General features: G+C 27.6%; 3 protein-coding genes and 1 long non-coding RNA gene across 8 annotated transcripts; 2 read left to right on the top strand and 2 right to left on the bottom strand.

The window, feature by feature from the left end:
• Positions 1-138: 138 nt before the first annotated feature.
• LOC141536446 (uncharacterized) lies at positions 139-7,435 on the bottom strand. 2 transcript variants are annotated; one of them, XM_074256964.1, is made up of 5 exons: positions 7,302-7,435; positions 7,120-7,232; positions 5,597-5,708; positions 4,395-4,637; positions 2,338-2,986 (listed from the first exon to the last, which is right to left on the bottom strand). In XM_074256964.1, the coding sequence occupies exons 2-5, from the start codon at positions 7,120-7,122 to the stop codon at positions 2,922-2,924; spliced, it is 423 nt and encodes a 140-aa protein (XP_074113065.1). In that variant the 5' UTR covers positions 7,123-7,232; positions 7,302-7,435; the 3' UTR covers positions 2,338-2,921. The 2 variants fall into 2 exon arrangements, with proteins under 2 accessions (XP_074113064.1, XP_074113065.1); XM_074256963.1 differs by lacking the exons at positions 7,120-7,232; positions 7,302-7,435 and adding an exon at positions 139-894 and having other exon boundaries at positions 2,921-2,986; positions 5,597-6,137.
• A 140-nt stretch (positions 7,436-7,575) lies between these two features.
• Positions 7,576-9,247, top strand: LOC141536453 (uncharacterized). The gene is made up of 2 exons (XR_012480731.1): positions 7,576-8,805; positions 8,967-9,247. It is a non-coding gene; the product is annotated as an uncharacterized LOC141536453 (long non-coding RNA).
• Positions 9,248-10,751: 1,504 nt separating this feature from the next.
• On the top strand, positions 10,752-19,476 carry LOC141536415 (nose resistant to fluoxetine protein 6). Of its 2 annotated transcripts, XM_074256920.1 has the most exons (12): positions 10,752-10,885; positions 11,846-12,030; positions 14,397-14,543; positions 15,616-15,854; positions 16,150-16,358; positions 16,471-16,726; positions 17,468-17,628; positions 17,747-17,915; positions 17,975-18,168; positions 18,473-18,602; positions 18,757-18,949; positions 19,172-19,476. In XM_074256920.1, the coding sequence occupies exons 3-12, from the start codon at positions 14,522-14,524 to the stop codon at positions 19,474-19,476; spliced, it is 1,878 nt and encodes a 625-aa protein (XP_074113021.1). In that variant the 5' UTR covers positions 10,752-10,885; positions 11,846-12,030; positions 14,397-14,521. The 2 variants fall into 2 exon arrangements, with proteins under 2 accessions (XP_074113021.1, XP_074113020.1); XM_074256919.1 differs by lacking the exon at positions 10,752-10,885 and having other exon boundaries at positions 11,324-12,030.
• A 136-nt stretch (positions 19,477-19,612) lies between these two features.
• Positions 19,613-22,632, bottom strand: Tms1 (serine incorporator TMS1). Of its 3 annotated transcripts, XM_074256945.1 has the most exons (8): positions 22,432-22,632; positions 22,185-22,349; positions 21,916-22,100; positions 21,136-21,614; positions 20,860-21,060; positions 20,752-20,787; positions 20,283-20,430; positions 19,613-20,197 (listed from the first exon to the last, which is right to left on the bottom strand). In XM_074256945.1, exons 1-8 carry the CDS (start codon positions 22,456-22,458, stop codon positions 20,059-20,061), a joined length of 1,380 nt encoding a protein of 459 aa, XP_074113046.1. In that variant the 5' UTR covers positions 22,459-22,632; the 3' UTR covers positions 19,613-20,058. The 3 variants fall into 3 exon arrangements, with proteins under 3 accessions (XP_074113046.1, XP_074113047.1, XP_074113049.1); XM_074256946.1 differs by lacking the exon at positions 20,752-20,787 and having other exon boundaries at positions 20,283-20,445; XM_074256948.1 differs by lacking the exon at positions 20,752-20,787 and having other exon boundaries at positions 22,432-22,631.
• Between the last annotated feature and the right edge of the window lie 411 nt (positions 22,633-23,043).

Below are 23,043 nucleotides of genomic sequence, written 5' to 3'. Positions count from 1 at the left end.
TTGATAGATACATTTAACTACATTCAAGTAAGTCCTTTGTTTATAAAAAATTTGGACGTGCCTTGAAAGTGGCCAACAAGAGGACAAATTTTCATATTTCAAGAGGCAAAGAGAGCGGTTATTTTACACAAAAAATAGTTACATAAAAAAACTTTTTAATTAATTCATATTACATTTTAACTTTTTAATTTGACTAGAGTTATGAAGTTATAAATTATAATTAAAAATATATAATATGTTAATACATAATTTTGATGAAGCTGTGTTTTACATAATAATTGTTATAACTCTTATAACTGTAATTATTATTCAATATCATTGTTGATCTCTCGTTTGTTTCAGTGAAATAACGTGGAATTTGTAGTGAGAGCTTTTGTCGTTAACGATCGATAGGTAAAAATAGTTTTCACTCAATGCGGGTCCTTGTCTATAAGTGTCTGAACGAGTCTTGAAAATTTTCAAGATTTTTAGTTTTACAAGTTATACATTCGACAAAATAAATAAATAAAAACATCATGACAGCAGATATATAGATGATTTTAAAGAAATATTTGTTTTTTTATAGAATTATAATTGTGCGATACAGACTGGTAGTGAGTTATAGGCCACAGCTTCGTTTAATATTAATACATATGCAATTATTAATCAATATGCATTATAATAACTCTAGAGAAAAATAATAATTTATTATTTAAATAAAATGAGTACCTAATCGGATACTAAATTTAAATATTTATAAAGTTTATGGACTAGTCAATTACATTGCAAATCCCGATTCAACTTACACTCACGCAATACAGATAACATTAAATAAATTTATCAATAAACTCGACGAGCCTTATAGCCGTAAGTAATTATCAGAGGTACAAAATCTGCGATCGGTGTAATGCGATACTAGAGAAAAATAATAAAAAAAAAAAATTAAGATGAAATACTAATTCCATTAACGAATTCAAATTCACGCACTCAAGTACTTTTGTTTAAAAATAATTCATCAATTATCACACAATTTTAATGCCGTTCCACGGCAATTAATGTACATATTTATAGAGATATATATATATATATATATATATATATATATATATATATATATATTGTAATGGTGGAAAGTGAGTGCGAGCGAGACGGCAGAGCAGCAGAATTTATTGTTGATGTATCATCATTATTATTACTATTATTACTATTATTATCGTTCTTGTCGTTATTAATACCGGAGTGTAGTTAATATACTAAAGATGTTTTATTTTATATAATTGTTCATTTACATTTCTTTGTTTAATGGAAAAGTTTATTTAGATTTTAAATATTTTGACTGCGATTTATTATTATTTGGAAATACGCGCGAACTTCTTTTTATAATTAGTACGCCGCCGCGGCGAGAGATGGCGAAGAATTTCGCCACTCGTCCGTTTGCAGTAAAAACCGACGAGCTAATATAAGCGAAACTGCGTGGCGATAATTTTTGTTCTTTTAAAGAACAAAAATTTATTTACCGGAAAGAAAGAATTAATTGAATTCTCGAACAGATTCAAAATATCTGAATAATTATTTAATTAATTATTTTCTTTGTGAATTAACTTGTTTGTACTTAAGTCCCAGAAATGAAATTAGTATGGGAAATTATGTTGGTGAAAATTTTTAATTGACAGATGTTATTTTTTTTCTAAGTCCCGAACGACTTTTGTATGGAATTGATTTTGTATGAAATTATTTTTTTATTGAAATTGATGGATGAATTTGATATTTGATCAGATTTAAATAAATTGAAAAATCTTAAGTTTGACGACGAGCGATAGATGGCGATAATTTTCCCAGATCTTTCACTCTTGGAGAAAGGTCTAGGAAATGACAAAAGCGATTTTGATTCACGGGAAAAGTAACCAAGTTTCCCAGTGGTTATAACCTTCCCAGTAGAAGACCATTCACTAGGAAGTACCCAAGGAACTCGTACCTTGTCTCCAACCAGGAACCAGGTAAGTGCTGACTTGTCCATTGGGGGAAATTTGGCCACCGGAAAGGGTTGCTTTCCAAGCACCCAGACTGGACTAGGGGTAAATAGGGCCGGGAAGGGTTGCTTTCCAAGCACCCAGAGGGAAGTAGGGCGGAAAGGGTTGCTTTTCAAGCACCCAGAGCCAAGTAGGGCCGGAAAGGGATGCTTTTCAAGCACCCAGACGGGATTAAGGGCAGGTAGGGCCGTGCGCAACTGTCGGTAAAATAGGAATACTACTGCGTAAAGGTAGTAGACAGAGTTTGGTTACCAGGTGGCACCGACAAACAGAAAAAAACAAACGGTGTGTACGGGTTATGTATGATATAGTAAAGTTTGACATAAAGTTTGTAAATTTTATAACTTAAGTTTCGATATTTGTTGTTTGCTGTCTTAAATAAATAGAATACTAATTATAATCAGGCTCAAATTTCATTTATAAGTAATATAAGCTATCCCTGAAAAGATCCTGGACTCCGGCGAGATTTCATTCGAGCTAGGGGATATAGATATTTGAGGAAGTTTTATCCAAATCACCAACGGTTAAAATTCACTCCTTTCGGAAACCGAAAAAATACCCGTTACAATATATATATATATATATATATATATATATATGTGTGTGTGTGTGTGTGTGTGTGTGTGTACATAAATTTGAAAAATTTTTTAATCTACAGTAATCAAGATCTGCGTTGGTTCAAGTCTTTTAAGATAAATTATTCTTGATGACGATTCATTAACAGTCTCAGTTTGTGAGTATGATTCTGGTTGTCGTTGATAACGCTTTAATTACATCGCCGTTGTCAGAATCAGTTAATATATTTACTTTTTAGCTGTTACTTAATTGATCCTTCAGTTTTGTCGGAAATATGTACGTCAAGACAAAATATCTTGGGAAATAATTATCATGAGAATGAAATTTTGTCTTACGTCAACCCATCTGTTGTTGAGAGGTCGGCGGGCCACTTTGATCCATACCACTCGTACTGGCTTGATCTAAAAATAATTAATCATTTATTAATTTCTTTAAAAACACATTATTGATCTATTTTTCGACATACTTTCAAGTTAAAATTTCTTAATTAAATATACTATCAAACAAAGTGACTTATCCATTAAACTAATTTAAATTTTCCTTGTAATTTTACAGTAAATAATTAGATTTTTTTTTATTCATCTTATTTGAAACTCCGTTAACTTATTATATAATTAAATTTCGTTCAAGTCCAACAAAGTTACTTTGTGAAGCGAGCTACCTAGTCAAGTTATTAAATAGTAACGATCGATATAAATATGATAAAATTACGTCAGGTCACGAGTTTAATTATATTCTTAGCATTACAATTTACTTTTTTTATTTCATTATAAAAATCAACTTTTATTCAAATACTCGTTTTAAATATTGAGTTGTTATAATCAAATATTGTAGTTAAAATCAATATTACTAAAGCGAACTTTTTTTTTGTCTATACATATTATCTCGAAGGTGATCGATAAAAATATTTCTTAAAAATTTTTCCATCATTGATCTTGATTCAATTTACACACCAATTGAAATTGTCATACATTTTGTACTATTTCCATTAATTGGGTCAATTATTTTTGGTTGAAGTAATACCATTTAAATAATACCTTTATTGTTTCACGAGCAAAGTTAATTGGAATAAAAATTTAAAATAAAAAAACTAGCTTTTTTTATTATCAATTGTCTAGTACCAAGTCTTTTGTGCTCATAAAATAAATAAAGTAAAGCATCAATGAAATTTTTAACCAACCCGATAATAAATTAAAATTATCATAATCTAAAGTAGTTGACAGTAATTTATTTCGTATAAATTATTTAAAATAAATCTAAAAATAAAAAAAACTAACAACCTTGCCGTCACATAGTGACTACTGTGGCTTGTGAACTATAAATAAATAAAATTTTGCTTTATTAAATAATGACTTTTGTTAAATTGCACTGTACTTTTTTAACTATTGACGTTTTTAAAGATATAAGTTCATCTCGATGATACACTCATCAAGAGCTTTCATTAGAGTACCCACATGCATTTTCATATATTTTTCATATATACATATATATAATATATATAAATATATGAAAAATTGATGTGGATACTCAAATGAAAGGTCTTGATGAGTATAACATCGGGGTGAGCTTAGATCTTAAAAAATGTCAATATGTCACAAAAAACAAGGTCATTTTTTATTCATATTAAATTGCACATGATGAATAAAAAAAAATTGTAAAGAATATTTAATAAAGTTTCTTTTAATATTCTAAATAAATTTTTAATTTATAAATGTTGAATAAATTACTATTCTATCTCGAAAATAGTTTCTAGTCGCAAAGTCACTTTATCTAATGACATTAATATTGATACAAAAAAGTCAATAGTACCTGATTTAGTGGTAAGAGCCTCAAGACGCGAGGGTAAATCAGCTGTCCCTGTCTCAGCATGTTGACCCAAGATATCAGGCATGGCATTTCTCCTCCCCGTCCTCCCGGTTGAAAGAAATTCTTTAGTACTTTCCCCATTGGAAACACTCCCCGGCGTCACAGCACCCTCAGCATCTCCACCGCCTCCGCCAGCTTCGCTCTCAGCGTCTGACTCCGTATTCTTCTGCGACAGCATTCTCAACACTGAAACAACATTCGGATTTTTGTTACGCTTTTACAACAATGCAATTTAATAATAGAGAATAAAATATAATAGAACAGAACAGAATAAAACATAATTCAACTCATGATACATCGGCATGACGCTTTTGTACTCTCAATAGACACGTGTACTTTTGTCACACACGTTCGATGGAGTTTGTGTCATAGACGTTTGTAAAGTTATTGAGCCAAGAATAATTGGTTTTTTTTTTATTTTATTTTTTATTCAATATTATTATATTAAAATATTACCATCATTATTGTCAGTATGCTCCATTTAGCTTTTAAATATTTCCATCAATTAAACAAAGTGTCACAAGATAAAAAATAACTAACTGAATTTTGAATAAAAAATACGTAATCTAATAAATCAACGTAACGTGAGAAGAAAATTAATCATTGACAAAACTTTATCTGCTGCGTAAAAAAGCGCTGGGAATTGATTACTGACAAATCTTTTCCATTTTATAGTGTACGTGATAAAAAATGTCCACACAAATTTTTAATAATAAATATAAATAAATTCCAATTTAAAAATTTATTTTTAGTTAATTTAAAATTTACAATTTTTTTTAATAATACATTATTCATAAACCGGAATTTGTGATCAAAATGTATAGCATACATTTATGTCAGATTAAATTATAGATCACACACGCATCCAATTACTCCGGGCTCTGTACAATTTGTTAGATTACCAAAATTGCATGTTATATTATTATAGCTATTGACGTGCAATAAAATAAGTAAAAGACTACTATCGTTAATCTATCTATTTGTCTAAGTAAATAAATGAATAAATAAGTAAAATGTTATAAAAGAGAGCATTAAAAGTGCGGGTTAATACGTAAAAGGGTAAGTTTGTCACGTATAATTAAAAGCCTTGATTCGTTTAGATTACTTAAAAAATATTTTGTTGCTTGTTGTTTCTTTTCTTCTACCTTTGGCAGCACGAATAAGTTGTTTTCTTCGAGCGCATTTCTTCTTCTTGGAGTTTAATTTCTTGAGTTTCAGGGCTCGGTCACCATCATGTGACTCTTTATTCTGCTTCACCTGAGTTTTATTTTCAAATTTAACTAATTTCTCTCTAGCCATCATTATCAAGACCACAAATATTAATATAAATAAACGCCTATTTAATTTTTTAATTTTTTTTCTTATTACGGTGTGTGAAATTAAAACCCTTTGAGCACGTTCCAGACACTTGGACTATTTTTAGAGGGTCAGGTAGTTCACAAAGCTCTCTTTGTTTCATCAACCCGTAGTATCATTAATTGTGCAAGCTAGCTTTTTTTATCAACTTTGTTTTGAAGATTTTAAGTATATAAATAAATCAATTTACGCAGTAAAAACCGTAGATTTTTTAATGAGAATTTTTATAGACTAGTCAAAAAAAAAAAAAAAAAATAAAAGATAGTTTTTACAAATTCGAAAAATTCAATGTCAAACTTTTATTAGACAGTTATGTCTAATAATATCAGACATTAATATGACGACTGCCAACAATAATTTTAGAGTAAATGATACTGAAATAACTAATATCCAAAAATTTTTTACAAAAATAAAATGAATAATAATTCATTAAAAAATAATTATTAAATAATAATTTAAAAAAAAATTTAATATTTAAATAAATTAAAAAAATTATCTAGTTGTCAAAAAAATTATTAAAAAAATTTTTTTTTTAAAGTACATTCAATTTTTTTTCTTCTATTTATTTAAAACGTATGTCTGCCAATTTTAATATTATTTACTTTAACTAGTACTATTTTTTATTTAATTGTAATTTAATTAAATATATTTTTAAATCCCTTGAGTTATTAAAAAAAATATATATATATATATATATATATATATATATATATATATATATATATATATATATATATATATATATATATATATATATATATATATATATATAATTCGCCGACAAAGAACCGGCTAAATTTTTTTTTGTCTGCTGTTACCATTATCATAAATGTAATTCTGATAAAATTACGAAGCTCGGAGTTTTTCTACTGGACATCTGGATATAAAATTAAAGATAAAAACAATTCAGCACATTGTTTTTTCATGCTGATTGATTTTAAAATCTCCAGCGTAATATAAAAATAGCTAAAACAACAATATTAAGTAAATAAATAATTAAATAAACACAGTAACATATATATGTATTAAAAAATAATAAACAGAAACAATGACAACACGCGAGAAGACTATAATATAAAAAACAAAAATGAATCATCGGTGATCTTACAATGACACGCGACTTTGACATAATAAAAATACTGAGTGTTTTACAATAGATATATTTAAGTATATATGTATATAGGTATATATATACAAATATAAAATTATGTACATACTTTATTGTAATAAATGATAATAAAATCCAGTGGGGCAACGAAATAACACATGGCACTAACCATAAAATAATAACAAACAAACGTAAGGTACTTACCATTGATAAAGTTCTCTTATCTTGGCTGCCTAAAAACCAGCATCTGTAGACTTAATACTTAACCATATAACTGAGTAAGCACGTAGGTTAGACACCGACGTAACTCCTTACACCTTAAATACAGAAAAATATATTGTTATTATTAAATATTTATTGTAGATAAATATACGTTTATAACCAACCAAGACGGGCAATGTAACAACTCGAGCGAGCGTCAACGTCTGAATAGAACGAATCGATGCTTTTCGCGTCCAACTCCTTCGCTGGCACAGAGTCAGCTTAACTCAGAATTTCTTTACTCCAACCGAAAAGTTACACCTTTATTCAGAGCCATCTATACTTCAAATTGACTTTACTCAAATTGTATGACATGCTTATTCAATAAGCATGTCATACAATTTGAGTAAAGTCAATTTGAAGTATAGATGGCTCTGAATAAAGGTGTAACTTTTCGGTTGGAGTAAAGAAATTCTGAGTTAAGCTGACTCTGTGCCCCTTCGCTGACGGCTAAATTATTACATAAAAATTTTTCTTACAAGTTATTTTTAAAACTCCAACTGTAAACTTGCTAATTTTAAATATTTTTTTCTAATACCGAATACTGTCCATTAATTGTTAACTTGAATGAAGACAAGGTCAACGTTTTTAGTGGAAGCAACGACCGTATCGATAATGATAATTATCATATTTGTCAGCTGCTTGTGTTATGTTCGACGCACATATGCACTCATGTGATTATAATGTGTGTCAATGAAATTTTGCGCGCCAGATGACAGCACATACGTTTTTATTTTTTTATTTTGATTTTATTTTCCGAATTTTTTTAGTAAAAAATAAGTACTTGGGGTAGTTTTAGAAGAAATGTTGTAAATTTGTTTACAAGTTTGTAAATTTAAAATTTATTGAACCAATAGTGATCTAGCCGGTGATAAGAAGTTACTGATAAAAAACCATGTGCCGGTGAATTGTGAGAACGGTTTTGAACGAAGATAAACGAAATTATTTCTGTTAATCCGGGGAGCTACGAAAATGTACGAAGTATTTGTGCATGGATTTAAATGAACGACTTCTGGATTTTCCTATGTATTTCAATGGCTGTTACGTCCTCGTAACCGCGCGGTTTGAGAAGAACCGGCCCTAAATAATATAAAGGGGTCTGGAGAATTAGAATGAGACGACCTCCAGTGTCGTCAGTAGGTGGACTCGAGTTTCCTCCGAAATAAACTGATTTAATTTGAAATTAATAGTCTCCGATTTATTTAATTAGTAATGCGATACAATTTAATTATCAGGAGGGAAAACCATCGTACAGTGTAATGTTTATCGGTTTCTAGAGCAGTACTTAGTAGCTTAATGATATTATGAAAAAGGCCTCGAGTTCCCGATGCAACTCGCTTTTATAGACTCCCCAAGGGACGCGCCCTTGTAGGAGTAGGGTTGCTTATCAGGTTCTCGAAAATATAGAATGTTCTAGACTTTGGAGTTCACGCTTCCTGCGTCATCAGGGTGAGCTGGCTCATCGGCTGATGCCACTCCAGAGTCTAGTCTACGTAATTGTTTGTTGTTGACTTAGGACATTCTTTTCGTGAAACTTTCTGATGTTGCCGCGTACTGTACTCTAGTTTCCCTTTACATTTTATTATACATTTGTGTTATCGTTAAGCGTTCCTTGTTGGAATGTTAATGGTAACTTAAAAACAACTTATTTGTTCTACTGCGTGTTGAATCATTGTTAGATAATTCTTAAGTGTTCTAGTATCTACTAGTTATTCTTTACTTATTGTTATGGTCCCTACTTATAGTTCTATAATTATAATCTATTATCTATATCTTATTATATGTTTTAGTCTAGTTTGTAATATTTGAGATGAGCGATAGTGACATCTGCGAATGAAGGTGAGGACGTAACAGGCTTCCCAGAATGGTTTACTGTAAACAAGATAAATGTAAATATCGTTAATGATATGTAAAAATTTTATATTTGTATTTAAATACTTTATTTAAAATACAAACTTTAAAACACGATTTTTAGGTTTAAATGAATTAATGACATTAAAGTTAGCAGTCAGCTGTTAATTTTAAAAATTTTTTTAATAAATCAATTACAATAAAAAAATGCTTCTAAAAATTTTCTCTTGTAATTTTTATTAATTTTTACATGTGAAACTTTTTAATTTAATTTTTTTTTATAATAATTTAATTGCTATGAATATCTAAAAAATTTTTTATATCTGTCAATTTCAGTGTCATATTTTTTTTCATCAATAAATTTGCTCTGAAAAATTATTTTTAAAAAATTGCATTTTTAATTTTTTTAATTTTCTAAATGTTATTTTTTTTTTCTCATTTTCTTTGACAAAATTTATTCATTAAAAAAATACTTAAAATTATAAAATATCTGCTAAATTAATTTTCATAATGAATTATGGTAATTGTCATCATAAAAAAATACGTTTTACGAGGCAATAAATAATTTTGTTGTCAAGAAATGTTACTAGTTTACTTACACCATCTTTAGTTAGTGAAGTAATTACATCTATGTTAAATTGGTGACATCTTTGAAGTTGAAGATGTTATTTGCCATCTTTTCTCATTTGCACGCATGTCAACAACGGAAAAGTCCTTGCAAAACTTTCACAGCGATTGTTTATTTTAAATAAACTATTTTAAAGGTAAATTGACAATGGTAAAAGAAAATTTATTTAATACTTAGATGACTTGCTTAAAAATTAATTATTTCAGAAAAGTTACATTATTAAAAAATTTTTTATTCATTTTCTAAGACAAGTAATGAGTCGTAAGTAATTAATATTGTTCAAAGATGACTAAAAAAATTATATATGATTATTTATTCTGTTTTTTTATTAGGAAGAAGAATTGACTTCATAAGAATGATTTTAAAAAATATAAATACTTTTTTATTGAATTTCTATCAAACTTTTAAGCTCGGAGATTGCAGGGATAGCCTTTAGAGTCAACTGTTTTCCTAATTGTTTTCATAATGATTAATTGTTATAAAATTATAGAAAAATTTTTTAATGTCTGTCAACTTCAGTGTCATGATTATAAACCAAGGCAAATAATATCTGCTTTACAGAGAAGTTATAATTTCTATCATCAATTATTTTTACCCTTGACATCGTCAATTGAATTCTAAATTTATTCACTTATTTATCAATAATATGATAAGTAGTTATGGTAAAGATGTCATGGTAATTGAAGAGATGTTTTGGGTAGACTCTATAAAGAGGTGTCCTCGAGATTGCAAGAAGAAACACCACAATACCAAGATATTGAGTACAAGAAGAAACGAGGCGATGAAAATTCTCTGAACAATGAAAGCTTCCGATGGAATAAATGATTTATACGTTCAATTTAACATTAATATTCACGAAATGAATGCATGATTACACTCTCTAACTTTCGTTTGTTCAAAACAGTTTAAAAGAACATTTTTTAAAAATTTTAGTTACATTTAATTTATAAGTAATATAATATACAATTACATTATCAGTTTGATTAATTGGTAATTATTAAGAATAAAATTAAAAAATAAAATCAGTTATTTTTTACATTAGAGATGACTCGGATCTTTTATATTTATTTGGAGAAAAAAAAAAGAAAAAAAGTTGATTAATTAAGGACGCGTAACTACTTAAGATTGATTGTATGACTCTGAGTACTCTCAAAACGAATTAGAATAATTAAAGATCTTATTTCTAGGTATGTACATAGGTATTTCACAAGCTCCTTTGAAATAAGTAAAGTAAGTAATTTTATTGGTATACTTAAAGATGTTAAGATTAACAAGGTCTCGCTTCTAGATCAATGCGTATTTATTGATACAATCACAATTTATTATTTTCAACTTCTAAAATTGAAAAATTAAATTTATGAAGATTTACCTTCAAAAGTTGGAAAAATTTTTGCCGCTAACACGGAAAGAACAGGATGACACTGGATATCATCCCAGATTATACTCAGTGATATTTGTGGTGAAAAAAATTTTCAGATAGTAGCTAGTATAACCCAGATTATACTGGGTGATATCTGGATTATACTAGTTACTATCTGAAATTTTTTTTTTAAATTTGTTATAATTGTGATAATCACCTTTTTTTTTTTTTTAATTGTTCATTTTTTTACGTATTTTTCAAAAAAAAAATATACAAGATTTATTAAAAAAATATTTTTGTTATTTCTTCACAATTAGAAGTGACATCACGTACTTAAGTCAAAGAGCTTTTAAGTTACTTATTATTGCAATCTTATAATAGTCACGTGATTTTGTTTATTTATATTTTATTTTTAATCAAAGTTTGTTTATTTGTGAAGGTGTTTACTGTCTACAATAACACCGTGTTGTTCTTTTTGATTGTCCAAAGCCACAAGTGGGGAGTTGCACAGTTAAAATGTACCCCTCTTTTTACATCTGCGACATAAACTTCATCGAACATATAACAAGTGATTCTTAGTTTACTCCACGTTCAATCAGAAAACGTGTTTGTTCTTAGAGCTACTCTTTATTAAATAAATAATAATTTAAAAATGAGATGTGATTGATTAAATAATTTTTATTACGCTATTTCTAGATATTTTTTTCACTGTGCTTAGTCAAAATTAAGCTGGAAGAATTCAAAAATATTTTTTTAATAGTTAATAAATAAGTTAAAATGGTGAAATTCAATTTAAAAACACTTGTATGGATAAATTTTATTTTTTTAAGTCAAGCTGCAAGGAAAACAGTACATATTATCCCGACATCTGCATTAGATCTCAATGATAACGATATCATCAGAGTATTTACACACAACAAATCAAATGCAAGGGATTTTGAAAATTTGACAATTGCTGTTAAAGATACCGAAGAAATTTTTTATCTTGACGGCAAAACTGATTCTTATGTGACAGGTTTGTGTTTTTTTTATTGTTATTTAATAGTAATTAGGTAATCGACAAGTATTTAGAACGAAACAAAACAATCACTTGTTGAAATGTACTTGTTACGGTTTCTTTTTCATTGAGGCTTTCTTGAGCAATTGTAATGTATATTTTAGAGATACATAAATTAGTTCTAAGAATAAGAGACTAAATGTCATTTTTTAAACACAGCAAAAATCAACTCAATAGTAAATAAATTTATTTAAAAAAATAAAGAATTAACATAAAAATTTTTTAATTAAATAAAAGTATAAATTTATTAAGATATTATTTCTTCTTTCTTGGCTTGATTTTTATTGTTAAATTATTTTTTTTTATAAAATATTATAATTTATTGAGTTGTATTAGTAGTACTTAAAAGTTTTCACATTAAAATAAAATTATTACACACGGAAGCTTTTAAGCGCATTGTTTTAAATTAACAATTGCAATCACGTTTTAAAAAAAAAAAGTATTTTCATTTATACATAAATGTATAATGTGTAAGAAATATAGTAAATCTGAATATCAGATAAATACAGTGATTGAAGGACAAATTATTAAATATTTATTTTGCAAAGCACGCGGGTGCCTTTCTCGCTAGTATTTAAAAATGATCGCGTCTTGAATGCAAGTAAGCTGTTGGTACTCCCAAGTAGTAGTACAACTCAACTAAATGTTACTGTGACTGTAATAAGTAGAATAAGAACCATTACTTTCAATTCCATCGATCAAATTCCAATCGTTTGATAAAATAGTTACAGTTTAAACTATTAATGTCAGATATTAATTATGATAATGAAACAATTAAAAAAATTATCATAACAAATAATTAAATAGGTAACACTGTTGTTAATACTATTTATAATAGACGCTGTTGCAATAAAAGCAAATTTTTATATTCACAATTGCAACACTCAGCCGACAACTTGTCAAAGTCGTGCGTTTTTAAGCAATCTTATTACAGATGAAAGCCCACAGCAAGATTTACAATTGAATGGCAAATTTTTAGTGCATAAGCTTCAATAAATTTATTCGATTTCACGTTATTATAAATATTTGCATACCGTAATTTGCAATTGTGTCAATTATTTCCGTTGTTACAAAACGATTGTAGAAGCTAAATGTTAACTTTATACTTAAATCGTTTTTACTTTTGTTATTTATACTTTTTTCATTCAGATGATGCGCTGTCAATGTAATAGCGAATTCGGTTCGTGTAATTTTTTTATATTAGTATTTAGGACGCGACGCACGTACGTCGTTGGTGCAAGAATCATTCAAGAGCGAGCAAGACATTACGCACACTTTTACATATATAATGTCATTGTATGGGACACCTACACGATCGTAATTGTAACTCGTACAATTTTGAAATCTTTTTCTATTCTATTTTATTTCTAATACCCAACTCATAATAAGCTCTTAATTAGGCTCAAGTGTTTTCATTACTTTTGTTCTATGACATTTAAATTAGCTCATTTAAAAAACAAATTTGTTCCGAAAAATTATTTAAAAAAAATTTTATTTTTAATTATTTTAAATTTTTTTTCTCATTTTTTTTTTGCTATAATTTATTTGTTAAAAAAATTTTTTTTTTAAATTAATTTAGCAGGGATTTGATAATTTTAAGAATTTTTGTAACAAATAAATTGTGGTAAAAAAAATGGACATGTATAAATTTAAATAAATTAAAAATGCAATTTATTTTAAATAATTTTTCAGAACAAATTTGTTTGTTAAATAAAATTAAAAAATGGTTAAGTGACTGCTAACTTCAATGCCATAAATTTTTTAAATTATTAAATATCTGCTAAATTAATTTTAATTTTAATTTTTTTTTTATTTTATTTTATTTTTTTTTTTTTTTCAGTTTAAATTTAACTTATGAGTTATTACTAATTTTCCAATTCAGAGTTAAGTCACTAAAAAATTAAATAAAATTATTTGTACATAATTTAATTTTTTAGAAGAAATAATCGGTACCGCCGAATTTAAATCAAAAGATTTATGAAATTGAAGTTAACAAACATCTGTCATTTTTTGGACTTTCACAACAATTAAATTACTATTTAGAAAATATTTTTTAAAAAATTACAACAATAATTTTTTGACACATCTGTAGAATGTTTCATAAAATATACTAGAAATCATCAGATGACAGCTATCTTCAGCTATTATCACAAATATTTTTATAGTTAGATAAATTATTTATAATTTTTTAATTTAAGAATAATTTTTTAAGATAGTTCTAAAAATATGAATTTATTCAGAAATATAAATTATGTAAATAAATACAAAGAAAATCAAATAAACTTATTGTACGTTTTTTTTCCTTTTTTTTTTTTTTTCACCAGGAAATGGAGAAACTCAAGAGATAAATACTCTCATCAAAATAGTTCCTGAGTTTGATTTAAGTGTGGAGAATGTAAGCGCGCAGTGTCGGAAGGACTCGGAGTTATTTAAGCGTGAACTGAGAAAGATGAGTCTTTGGGCTGTGAAGAGTAAGTTTTAATAATAAACTAATTAAGAATGTTATTATATCTCAAATGATTATGACTTATGGCGATGCGGTATTATATTTGTGTACACAAATACACTCAATGCCGATAGATTACATAAAACACATAAAACCCAATAGATGTTTACCGTGTAGACATGATATGAACAAAGTTGTCATAAGAAATGCGCTTGGTATTTAGTAATGTAACAAAAGACACGTGAGCGTTTACAATTGTCTCGATTTCACCTACTCTCTTCCTGATGATCGAGCTCACGAGCTTAATATAAGGTCACGTATTGTGATAGACAGTCATGGTATTTTAATAGTATTTATTTTTATGACATTGAAATTGACAATAGCACTAAAGTTAGCCGACGTTTTTAATTTTTTTATTTATTAAATTAGAACTAAAAAAATATTTTTTATAAATTGCACTTGCATTTTATCAAGCTTTTTGACAAATGAAATTTTTTTTTATTATTTTGTAATTATTTTTTCAATAAAAAAAAATTCTAAAAATTTTTAAATATCGGCTAATTTAATTTTCATAAATTGACAAACATTAGAAATGTTTTTATATTTTTTTAGCAATGAATTTATTATGAAAAACATTTAATAAAAAAATTCCACGTGTTAAAATTAAAAAAAAATTATTTGTGGAAATTTTTAGAAGCATTTTTTTATTCCAATTGATTTATTATAAAAATTAAAAAAATTGACAGCTGCCAGCTAACTTCAGTATCATTTAATTTTATGACATTAAATTTAGCTGTCACTTTACAATTGTTTTAATTTTTTTTAACAAATAACAATTTTAAAAAATTAGTTCCAAAAAATGATTTTTAAAAAATTGGATTTTTAATTTTTTTAAATTTCTAAATATCAATTTTTTTTTGCTATAATTTATTTGTTAAAAAAAATTATTAAATATCTGTTAAATTTATTTTCATAGAAATTTTAATAAATAAAAAATGCAGTTTTTTAAAAATAATTTTATAAAACAAATTTTTTTTATTAAAGAAAATTAAAAAATTGTCAAAAGACAGCTAACTTTAATGTAATTTATTTTTCAGTGTACGATGCGACAGCTAAAATACCATCAGGATTACTGAGTGGTAATGTAAATCAGTTGGGTGATTTTGACGAGTGTCTGAGTGTTAATTCGCCGGCAGAAGATCAATTATACGAGCAAGTTACCGGGCAGTACTGTTTGGTTTATCTGCAAATAAATATTGACAAGTCCCGGGCAGATTTGACGTATCTTCATCGCCTCACGCACTCTCACTACGCATTTCGGAGTAATTTAACAGACGTAAGTATGATTATGAGTAATATGATATAAATAAAGTATAAGTTCATTTATGCATACGGTATTGCATGGTTTAGAGAGTTGAATGTACAGTAATAAGGTATTGAGTACCTCGTTTGAATTTATATCAACCGCTAGCTGGTTCGTTAAAATATTTAACATGAAAGTAAAAGCTAGTGACTTATAATTCAGGTCATGTCCTTGGTTAAAGATATTAAATATCTGTAATAGTTATTTAGATTTTTTATTATTCATTACAAACTGATCATTTTATTTAATTAATTCGAATTTATTGCAGCCAGGCCACAGGGTACCGCGTTTCAGCACTGTTAACTGGGCGGTGTGCACACCAGCTAGCTGTTCACCTCAAGATGTTGAAACAAGCTTCAAGGATAAGCTCGCTAAGTACACAACAGGGACTGGTCTTGACGTAACCATTAGAGTCGACCGTGAAATGTGCCAAGTTCAAAGGACCAAGTCACTTCCTATTGCGACAATCATCGTTGGGTATTTATTATTTTGTTACTTTTTAAATTAAATTGTTGACACATACTTATAGCAGAGAAAATTATTAACCTTTGTTATTTTATTAATACTACTTTGATTTTTTATTTTACAGCATTTTCTTCGCTGGCGTTATAATTCTCTCTATTGTTAGCGCTGTTTGCGATCACTACAATGTTTATGCTAATGAGATCTTACTGTCGTTTTCCCTGAAACGTAATTTCCGTAAACTTATATCATTACAACGCAGTCAGAATGACATAGCAACTGTCCATGGTGTAAGAGCAATTAATGCGCTGATGTTAATAGTAGCACATAAAAGTATGGCTATTTTTTTTTATCCTTACGCCAACAGAACTACTATGGCCGAGGTTTGTCTCAATTATTTATTTATTTATTTAAATGCCAATCGGCTTTATACATATTGATAATACAAAAAAATTTATTTTTATTTTTGAGAGAATAAAATTATTAAAGAAACAAAGAAAAAAAAGTATTGCAGCATTTCGGAATTACAAGGTTTCTTTTAATTTAGCTAAGAATGTTTTATAGGAACCATCGAAAAAATTACTTTCATTTACTTTGGTAATTGTTTACAAATGGGGTCCACCCTAATTTTGGCCATATCTAGGTGAAAAATTAACATTTTTTATTTTTTTTTATTTTGCTTCTTTTTTCGGCACATATATTATGAAAAATATCTTGAAAGAAAAAAAATAAAGATTTCGATAGATTTTTTGCCTTCAAAAGTAGGAAAAAATTTTGGCTTTCATGTTTTTTGATAAAATTTCTATTTTATCTTTTTTTGATGTATTTTTTTTTTTAAAAGTACAAAAAAATGAGTAATTTAAAAAAAAAGTTGAATATCACAATTTTCTAAAAAATGTATAAATTTTTTTGAAAATCTGTAAAATTTCTTAAAATTTTGGTAATCAACTTTTTTTTTAAATTATTCATTTTTTTTATGTATTTTTCAAAAAAAAAAAAAAATATATCAAAATTCTCAAAAAAATGAAAAATAAAATTTTGAATTCCACTTGTAAATAATTACTTTTACTTTACATTAGTAATGAATTACATATTATTTAATTTATGTTGGTTTTATTAAACAGTATCTTGGTCAGCCTTGGACAGTATTAGGTCGAGCAGCCAGTCTTTATACGGATCCTTTTATCATGTTATCAGGACTTTTGACCACTTATTCGCTTGTACAGCAATTAGATAAGTCAGGAAAAATTGATATTAAAAAAGAATATTTATCAAGATTACTAAGGTACACTTTTTTTTTTTACATCATTATAAAATATAATTTGCATGATACTTAAAATGAATCTTTAATTGATTTTTTCTTGGTATTTTCATAGCATTTAAAAAATATATATTCTTCCCAGATTGGTACCAACTTTAGGAGCGTTAATACTTTTCTGCACTTTTGTAATGCCGTACATTGGTTTAGGACCTCAGTGGAACTTGGTAGTAACTCATCATGCAGAAATTTGCAAAAGAACTTGGTGGAGAAATTTATTATTCATTCACAACTATTTTGGATTTGAAAATATGGTAATATATTTTATTTGTTATTTATTTATTTACCTTTTAACTTAGTAATTTGTTTACAGTGTTTGACGCACACACATCATGTAGGCATTGATACTCAATTATTTGCATTATCTCCATTACTGATATTGACACTCTACAAATGGCCGAAGTTTGGAGGACTTACACTTGCTGTTATTGCTTTATTATCAACAGCATTGCGATTTTACGTTACTTATTACAAACGTCTTAGTAATTATGTTTTCTTCGGTACATCGTAAGTATTTTATTTTTATGGATTTATTACTTTCTCGCAAACAAATAATGATTTAATAATACTAAAATTAGCCGACGTTTATAATTTTTTGATTTTCTTTTAATTATTAAATTAGAACTAAAAAATATTTTTAAAAAATTTCGCGCATTTTTTTTTTCAAGTTTTCTACAGATGAAAATTTTTTTTTATTTTTTTTGCAATCATTTTTTCAGTAAAAAAAAATTCGAAAAATTTTTATATGTCGGCTAACTTAATTTACATAATGATTTATGATGTATAATGGATATATTTAACATTGCCTCAGCATACGACAGTTGTTTGATACTGCAAATCTTTCATACATATTGCCATCTCATCGATTGACTGTTTATATAATTGGAATTTACCTCGGTTACTTGCTTAGAAGATACCCCAAAGGATTAAAAATAAACAAGGTAATGCCATCGGCACTTTTCTTGATGAAAGTATTATATATATATATATATATATATATATATATATATATATATATATATATATATATATATATATATATATATAAAGTATTGCGAAATAAACAGCTGCTGTTATTTATCTTTAATTTGACAGTCGATCATTAGACTCGGCTGGATGGTGACCTCTTTAGCAGCTCTTGCTGCCTTCTTAGGACCTGCTGGTATGGGTTCCATCCACTACGTCTACGATCCAATACACGCAGCAGCTTACAACGCTTTCGCTCCAATCGGTTGGTGTGCGTTATTCGCCTGGATTGTTGTTGTTTCTCATACAGATAACTCTACAAGTATTTACTTATTATTAAAAAATTTTAATTATAACGACATTCCTTGATTAAAGGGGATACCTCGAAAAATATTCGAAATTTTCATATAAAAATCTAGACACATATTTTTTAACATATAAACTTTGATTTAAAAAAAAAAAAATTTTTTTTTTTTAATTTCACAGTGGCTATCCCCCTTAATAACTTGAATTTATTTAGTACAAATAAAACTTTTTTTTCCAGCACTGCTCACAAGATTCTTCGGATGGAGAGGCTTTCTAGTCAGCACAAAATTGAGTTATGCTGTTTACTTAACGCAGTTTCCGGTATTTTTCTACAATGTCGGTGTAACTCGTACTTCAGAGACGTATGAATTCGTCAGAATGCATTTCAACTTTAATGAATTTTTTTGGATTATTACAACAGCCGCTGTACTTACACTTTTATTCGATACTCCTTTTCAAAATATTAAAAATTATTATTTAAGATCTAAATCGAAAGACTCAAAGGCTAATGAAATGATTTATAAAAATGTTAAAGTCGAATAGATCTTAGTTATTTAAGCGTGTACATAGATCTAATTTACCTTGCCTTTAAAAGCAAAACATTTATTTATAAGATAAATTGTGTTAGGGATTGTAAATATTTTTTTTTTAAGCTATTGTAACTGATTGCACACAATAATTCATTTATATTGTTTATTTTGATACAATCACGATTAAATAAATGACATTAATTATTAATTACTTTCTTCTGTAAGCGTTATAATGATATTAATTATTATACATAATAACAAGAGTATTTTGTGGGCACTAATTAATTATTATTGCGCACAATTATCACGTTGAAAAGTCTAATTCAATATAACTTTATAACTGGATACGTTATTTACAAGCTTACTCCGTAATTTTAAATGAGTCTTTAATTATTACATTAATTATAATTGTTTATTATTAAAAAAAAAATACTATTAATAGTAACTTAAATAATTAATTATAACTGTAAATATTGGTAAAAATACGTAGTACAAGGTAACATTACATATTAAATATTTAAATCAAAAAATTTTTAGCTGTTTGATTAAATTAATCAATACTTGATTAATCTCACGGCGGTTTTTATTTAACGATTTACGAAAAATCGCGATCACGAAGAATTGTTGGAGCAACTAATGACCAAACATACATTCCAAGACACATCCATGATGAAATTATTTTTACCCACATGGAAGCAGGGTTGGAATTCAATGTTTCGAGAGTCGAGTTTGGCCTAAAAATTTTGATTGTTTTATTTAGCAAAAATAATAATTAATAAAGTAAATAACGATAAGAAGATAAATAAATTATATACTTACTTGTACCAATTAGTAAGCGTCATCATAACATAAAGAGTTGCTAAAGCAAACATCAAGTGGAAGAAACTCCAACTGTAAGCGACAGAATCTTCTTCATTGTCCCAGACCTTGGGTTCAGCTCCAGACTCAGCGTCATGATTACGGCCATCTATTGCAACATAGTCTGTTTTCATTTGATAAACAATAAAAGTAAAATAAAAATAAATAAAATCAAGATTGTGAATTTAATTTCATTTAAATAGCAGGCTAAAAATAAAATAAAAAACTAATTATTTTTATAATCAAGTGACGCTGACACTTGACAAGCGACAGAACAGCCATTAATCCGATATCGGGATCAAAAAAGGCAGGCACACACATTCTATGTGTATACTACTATTTTTATTTTACTACTTCTCTGTAGGCTGTTTTGTCTTAGGCTACTGAGTTTGTTGCACATTACTCTACAGTCCTTAGCGTATGTGCGTACCTTCGTTGTCGATTAGAGAAGTGTCTCCATTGCGAACTGCGTAAAATTAGCGAGATAAAAGTTAAGAGATTGGGTTTAAAAATATTATAATACAAGTTCATTATTTACCAGCTCCATTGTCGTTGATGAGAACCTTATCACTCATTGTAATTTTTGAAGACTTAGATGCTGTACGAAGAGAACTGTAAAGTACGCAAGAGAACCAAATAATCAGACCAATTACACTCTCTTTGTCGAAGGCAGCTTGGTTTTGTTTACGGATGTCATTGCTAGCAATTATTCCCAGCAGTCCTGGATTGCACTCATGGTCTGTAAAAAGAAAAATTTTTTTAAATATTTATTGCTTATTATTATTATTATTTCAAACTTTGTTGAAACACTTACATGGGCTATTGGAGACACCACTCCATGTCAGATAGACAACGTATAGAGACACGACGGAAGCCTGAAGAAGTCCACTGTGTGGTTGAAACTCTTGGACACTCGGCAAAATGGATATCGCACTGACTATTACGCAGAGGATCAAATTGAATGAAATGAAAAATTTGTTGAGCGAGCAGTCTGATGGCAGAGTGAAGTAGATGTAAAGCAGCGCTACTCCACCAATTGCTAAGCAGTAGTTGAAGAAAGTTGCGCTCAACAGTGCTGCGTACCAACATTTAGATTCTGTTTCTTCATAATTACTAACCCAAGCTTCAGCCCAAGAATGAGCGAAGTCGATTATTAATATTAATTGAATAATTATGAAGAAAAATCCTCCTATCATTCCGAAGTACATCCATACTGGACCAAATGAACCTTCAGGGATGAAAAACGCTCCTATTACTCCACCAATTACAAGCAAGAATTTTATTGCCCAAAATCTAGAAACAAAGATTTTAAAATTACAATCATTACTTTTCATTATATGAGTTTTGACTCTTTTGAAAAATGTTTTCAGAAAACCAATTATAAAATTTATAATTTACAAATTATATTTTTTAATTTATTGGGGTTGGCTTTTTTTTTAATTAAAATAAAATTGCAAGTGTCAATAACTGGGTCTTTTACCTTAATTTGTTTGTTGAAAAAATTAAAAAAATTATCAGATGTCTCAATTTTAGTACCATTAGGAAATATTAAAACATGTAATTATCATTATTGTTATTATTGTCAGTAAATTACCCATTTTGAATAGGAGCTCGATGATCTTTTGAACTTTTGACCCCTATCATCATCACTGACATCAGTAAGAAGAAAAGTGAGACGATGAAACATATCCGGTAAACTGCCAAGTATCCAACAGCAGACTCACAATCAATTTTAAATGTATCTGGGACGTAATTTGAACTATTAGAACAAAATGGAACCTGGCAAGAAAACAATACAAAAATAATAAATAATAATAATAATGTTAATAAGTGTCAGGATTTCAAATTAATCTGAAAACATACTTTTTTTAGGACATCTTGAAGCCCTGGAGCTAAAGTGATGCAAGCTGTTATTGTTCCCAGCATCAACATCAATGCGTACATAATTCGAGCACTTGTACTGTTTCTGCATGACGGGCATTGTGAACAACAAAAACTGCAGGCTGCACTTCCACACAGACAAGCCGTCTGAAAAAATTATAACAAATTATTTTTCAATAACCTACTTAACAATTTATAAAAAACAAACACAACAAAGAAAAAAAATTACCTGAGCTGCTGAACAAGCTATACCCATTTTGAAGTTATTTTGAGTCTCAAACTTTTATCAGAATTACTGAGTGACACTGGTGCTTTTGATGGTGCAATCTTAATGATCTCTACGCCTTTAATTATTAAATGAATCACTAAAAACAATTCTTCGACTTTCAATGGCGGAATCACTTGACTTGATTCTCACTCTGACGCAGTTTACTAAGAATCCTGATAATAATATTGACAAAACGTCAACTGTGACCAACTTCAACTCATTGAATATTTTTTTACCTACACATGTTATAACACAAGTTGACAGATATTAAAAATTTTTTTAGAATTTTTTAGCAATTAAATTATTAAAAAAAAAAATAATTTAAAAGTTTCACATGTGAAAATTTTTGGAAGGATTTTTTATTGTAATTAATTTGTTAAAAAAATTTTTAAAATTGACAGCTTATCGCTAACTTCAGTATTATCACATGTTCTTTAATAATTTTAACTAACTTTTTAAATCAAAATAAAACACTTAAAAATTTTTTAATTAAAAATTAAAAAAATACTTTTAAAATTAAATTGTTTTTTTAAAATACTTAAATTAATTATTTAAAAACAAAAAGAAAATTTT

This window comes from Cotesia typhae, unplaced genomic scaffold (assembly GCF_013202065.1).
Source record: "Cotesia typhae breed Kobodo isofemale line unplaced genomic scaffold, CoteBio_Ctyphae scaffold_152, whole genome shotgun sequence".
NCBI lineage: Eukaryota > Metazoa > Arthropoda > Insecta > Hymenoptera > Braconidae > Cotesia > Cotesia typhae.
The sequence above is the reverse complement of the archived record's forward strand: the minus strand, read 5'-3'. Positions and strand labels throughout refer to the sequence as shown.